We start from the raw sequence: 5,360 nt of genomic DNA, 5'->3' as shown, positions 1-5,360 counted from the left end.
CACACAGCTAGTGTCAAGTGTTTGGTCTGAGGCTGGATTTGAACTTGGGCTTTCCTGACTTCAGGGCTGGACTCTATCCACCTTGCCACCTAGCTGTCCTGTGTACATCTTGTTTGTACGAAGCTGTTTGCAGGTTGTATCACCCAGAAGAGTTGGGCCTTCTTGACAGCAGTGACTGTTTTTGCATTTCTTTGCATCTCCAGAGCTTAGTACCATGCCTGGCACATAGTAGGGCCTTAATAAATGCTTTTGGTTTGACTTATCTCACAGGGTCGTATCAATTGAGACAATACATGTAAACCACTTTACAAACCTTAAGGTACTTTACAAATGCTACTTATTATTATTGTTATTACTATTGCTATTATTATTATACTGGAAAAAGGCTGAGAATCTGCTGTTCTTGGTCAAAACTGTCTCTGCCTTACCTGCCCTGGGTAACTGACTTCTTTGTAGTTATAACCCTGTTTGAGTCTTCATAAAATAGGCATTTTTTGGTCCTCTGGCCTTTTGTCTCTTTAGTATCTTCCTGGCCCCATACCTGGGGTGTTTCATAATACAAATGGCCCTATAGAAAGTGCCACCTCCTGCCAGCCTCATGGGCTAGGTTTGGTCTTTCTGCTGGAGGGTGCCAAAGAAAGCCTCAGTCCAGGGGCTAACTCTTGTACCCCTGCTAGCCCACCACCATTTTCTTCTTCATGGTTTCCTACTGTGTTTGCTGGGGTTTCATTAGTATTTGCTTATGTTACACATGGGGAAAAAAAACCACCCTAAAGTCTAAGTCTGGAGAAGGAAATATTATTTTGTTTAAACTGAATTTTAATGGGAAAAAAATCCCAGAATTCATTGGCCCTGGCCTCCAAGCTGCCAGCTACCCACCAAGTCTCACTTTCTAGAAATCAACGTATTACAAACATTGCAATAACCTTGGATGCCCCTACCCTCCACCCACAGTTTCCTTTCCTCATTTTTTTTTCCTTAGTTGAAAAGGGCAGAAGAAATGTGACTGTAGGGAGAAAAACAAACCTTTTGAACTTCCCTCATTACATGGAAACTCCTCCACTTCCAGTCTCTCCCCCATCTAAACTACTTTGCATATCACTACCACATTAATCTTAAAATATTTCTTTCCTCAAGTTATAGGCAGCATGAGATAGAGGAGAAAACATTGGAATAGAAGTCAGAAGACCTACATTCTGAGTTTAGCACAGCAAGCCAAGGCACACACTAGACACTTAATAAATGTTTAACTTACCGACCATATCCTCAAGTGGTTAAATGTGGATAATTATATCTGCCCTGGCTATCTGAGAAGGCTGTAATGAGGATCAAATGGAATAATTTGCCCTCTACAACAGTATTCTTCTATTGAAAGACTAAAGAGGCAGCACAGTATAGTGAGGATAGAGAGCTAGCCCAGAGACAGGAAGACTTGGGTTTCAGCCCTGTCTCTAAACTGTGGCCCTGAGACCCTGATCAGTCACTTAATCTCTCAGGTTTCCAGGCATCTCTCTAAAACTACAAACAGCTAAGCAGGTATCAATCTATATTTGTAGGGGATTTTACTGACTGGAAGCAGCTGACAACAGTAGAATCACCAGGATTTTCCAGAAGTTACAATGGCTTCCGGACTTGTGATTACATCAGGACGGAAACTCCCAGGGAAGAAATTCCACTGATGGAGATGGGCAAATCACATGTAAATTAGTCTTAGTGAGCTGCTAGAAATGCTAGAAAATGAAAGGACTTGCTACAGTCACAAAGAGTAGGATGCACCAGAAGTGAGGCTTGAATTTGGCCTAAAAGAGCAGGCCTTTATTGATCTGAGTAAGCATTTATTAGGGACTTAACACTGTGATAAGCACTGGGGATACAAATACAAGTAGAAAGATGGTTCCTGCCGTCAAGGAGCTTACATTGTAGTAGAGGAAGATAATACTGTACATAAAAGGGAAGAGAAGGTGGGGGAGGGGGGAAGAAGAAAGGTACCCAAGTGAAGGCATGGTAGCAAAGTTCAGAGAGTCAAAAACAGAGTTGGGAATGAAGGATGGTCAACCTCAGTCCCTCTCCAATTCACCAATGGATGCCCCCCAGGGGCAGAGGGATATTCCAGGGTAAGAAGGCAGCTGAGACATAGTGGTGAAGTCCTCTGTGCTCTATAAAAATTGCCTCCCTATTTTCTGACTGAAACTAAGTCTAATCTGCTTAGTTTTTAATGCCTTGCTTCATCTGGTCCCACTCTACTTGCTGATCTTAACTCCTTCTCTGACTCCCCTCCATGCAAAGGCAATAGTCCTTCCGTCAAGCCAGTCTTCTTACCAATACTGGAACAGGTGATTTCCAATGCTGTGCCTTTGGCTACTGTTGTCTTCTATACTAGAAAGACCTCACTTTCCTTTCAGTGTGTCATATTAGAAAGAATAGCATGACAAAGCAGAGACACTACTTTATTTGGAGTCAAAAGAATCTGGGTTCAAATACTGACTTTCCACTTAATACTTGGGTGACCTTGGGAAAATAACTGAATTCCTCAGAGGCTTAGTTTTCTCATCTTTAAAATGAAGGGATTGGACTCAGTGGTCTTTAAGGGCTTTTTCAGCTCTGAATCTATGATGTAAGTATCCAAATCCTACTCATCTTTAAATTCCACTCTGATCTCTCCCTCTTCTGAGTTCCTACAAAACATATTCTTTACTACACAATCTAGTCCTTGGTCATAGCCACACTTTGATTGCTATCAATTCTTATTTTGTGAGGGGCTATTTTTCATTTTTCTGCACCTTGAAAGGGGAACATGGGGTAACTTGGGGGAAAGGCAGTTCCAACATTAAGTACGCAAGTGAGCTGAGGACTCTCTTTGGGGAATTTTGGTAGAAGAAAAAGTGGTGGAAGGAGTTTGTAGCTTAAGTAACTGGCAAAATTCAAGTCAACAGATATTTATTAAATACCTACTATGTGCGGTATTCTATTGCCAAAAGGCAGCAAAGAGTGCATGGTGGATATGACCAAGTTACAACACATTAAAAAACAAGAATTTCCCAAAAGCAGCAACAGAAGGGTTGCCATCAGAGGTATATGGCTGGAAAAGAAGGCAGAGTACTCATGTGATGACAGCAAAGGGAAATCAGTGCATAGCTTACTCAGTCCACCTAGCAGAGCCAACTGTTAAATTTTCAGTGTGAACATTTATATGCCAGAAATCCAGGCACACTTGATTTATTAGGGTTTTTTTGATAGTCTAGACTTAAGAAAGTGATGGAGAAAATGGCAGTAAAGCAGATTAAATCTAAAAGTGTATCATATATACATGCTTTTGTTTTGAAAGCCAGTTGTCAAACATTTACCAGCATAAGCTTGGCTTACATGCTCCATTTGTATCCACAAACTGTGAAGAGAACCAGAGGAAGGCCCTGACATTGAAAATACCCTTGTAGAATATTTATGGAAAGGCACAGGCAAGAATTATGCATAATGAAAGGCATAGATAGATTGAGACCTGCATCACTGGAGGGAGAATGCATATCACTGAAATTACAGATCCATGGGTCACCCACCTCTGCCCATGAAAGTGCCCAGATCCCTTCAGGATCCTCCATAAATGCTCTTCCTACCTCTTCCTCTGCTTTATATAAATTTGCCCTTATCTAATCAGCTCACAAGTTCTGACATTTCTTCACTCTTTTGCATCTATCCCCTCTTCTTCTGGCTATTATCACCTCAGTTTAGGCCCTCATCACCTCTCACCTGGACTATTGCAATAACAACTTCCTACTTGCATCCAGGTTCTCCCCTCTCTATCCTCTACATAGCTAAGAAACAGGTCTGACTGTGGAGGCATAATGGTACATGGAGAAGGGTGCTGGATCTTGGGTCAGAAGAGCTGGGTTTAAATACCTGTTCTTCCTTTATACCTATTACACCTTTGTGACCCGAGGCAAGTCACCTTACTACTATGGGTTTTGGCTTCCTCATCTATAAAATGAAGTGATTATATCAGACTGGCAAAGATGACCAAAAGAGGAAAATGACAGATCTTGGAGGGACTCGGGGGAAAGAGGCACATTAATGCACTATAGGTAGAGTTGTGAATTCTGAGAAATGGTTTAGGACTATGCCCCAAAAGTTACCAACCTGTGCATACCCTGAGAACTAGTGACATCTCTACTAGGCTTATACCCAAAAAAAGATCAAAGAAAAAAGAAAAAGATCCAAATGGACAAAAATGTTTATAGCAGCTCTTTTGTCATAGCAAAGAACTAAAGGAGGGGGGTTATTCATCAACTGGGGAATGGCGGAACAAATTATGATTCATTAACATAATGGAATACTATTACACCACGTCCAATGATGAAAGGGATGGTTTCTGAGAAACCTTGGAACACCTGTATAAACTGAGTCAGAGGGAAGTGAGCAGAACCAGGAGAACAGTTTATATGAGAACAACATTATAAAGACAAATAACATTGAAAGACTTAAGAACTGATCAATGTAAAGACAAATCATAATTCAAGTGGACCAATGATGAAACATGCTACCCACCTCCTGACAATGAGGTGATCGAACCCAAGATGCAGAATGACACATACATTTTTGGACATGGACAACGTAATAATTTGATTGGCTTGACTGCATATTTGTTACAAGGGTTTTCTTTTTCTTTTTTTCCCCCAATGAAGGGCTAAATAGGATGGAGAGAAAATACATTCTTGTTAATTGAAAAAAAAATTAGTTTAATAAAAGCAAAAAAGAAGGGGACAGGCATTTGCGATCAATATTCCACAGTATACCATATATTGACAATCACATAATTGACTAAAAGTTGTAGAGAATGAAAGATCCCAATTTACTTATTGGGGTTTTATCTATTTTTTTCCAATTGATTCTTCAGAGCAAAACATGGCCTTAATAAAATGAGTGGTTTGGACTATATGATCTCAAAGGTCCTTTCTGTTTCTAAATCTATTATCTTAAGTATCGAACAAGCGTACAAGGCACTAGCCTGGGAAATGTAGATGCAACTGAGAAATATGATAAAGACTCTGTTCTCAAATGTGGGAGCTTCCAATCTAAATGGGGGGACAGGGGACCTGCAGAACCCCATCAGCATCCCAATGCGCCTTTCTGGTTGGAGGCCTTTGCTCTGATTATTTCCTACGCTGATGTCTCACCTTCCTGAATCCTCTTGCTATGCATCCCTACCTAAGCATATATAAAACAAGCCTGGGCATAGACAAAACCCTAACCTGCCTTCTATAGTGTCCCGCTGTTCCAAGCCTACAATAATGATTCAGAGGGTGCTCTAAGAAACGTGTTTGTACACAGACCAGATAGAAATACTTTTAAGTACTTATTCCATTTTT

At 40.7% G+C, this 5,360-nt stretch overlaps 1 protein-coding gene across 3 annotated transcripts in view; it reads right to left on the bottom strand.

Annotated features, from left to right (window-relative positions):
• NINJ1 (ninjurin 1) overlaps positions 1-5,360 on the bottom strand; it is a 74,714-nt gene that overhangs the window by 41,243 nt on the left and 28,111 nt on the right. Inside the window, exon 1 of one of the 3 annotated variants that reach the window (XM_027837157.1) lies at positions 4,540-4,628. The exons of the other annotated variants lie outside the window; for them this stretch is intronic. Within the exon in view, the coding sequence (XP_027692958.1) occupies positions 4,540-4,584 (45 nt within the window). The 5' untranslated portion in view covers positions 4,585-4,628. Of the gene's footprint in view, positions 1-4,539; positions 4,629-5,360 lie in introns of those variants that run through there. 3 annotated transcript variants of the gene reach the window in all.

Source organism: Vombatus ursinus, unplaced genomic scaffold (assembly GCF_900497805.2).
Source record: "Vombatus ursinus unplaced genomic scaffold, bare-nosed wombat genome assembly UNPS02014820.1, whole genome shotgun sequence".
In the NCBI taxonomy this organism is placed as follows: Eukaryota; Metazoa; Chordata; class Mammalia; order Diprotodontia; family Vombatidae; genus Vombatus; species Vombatus ursinus.
The sequence above is the reverse complement of the archived record's forward strand: the minus strand, read 5'-3'. Positions and strand labels throughout refer to the sequence as shown.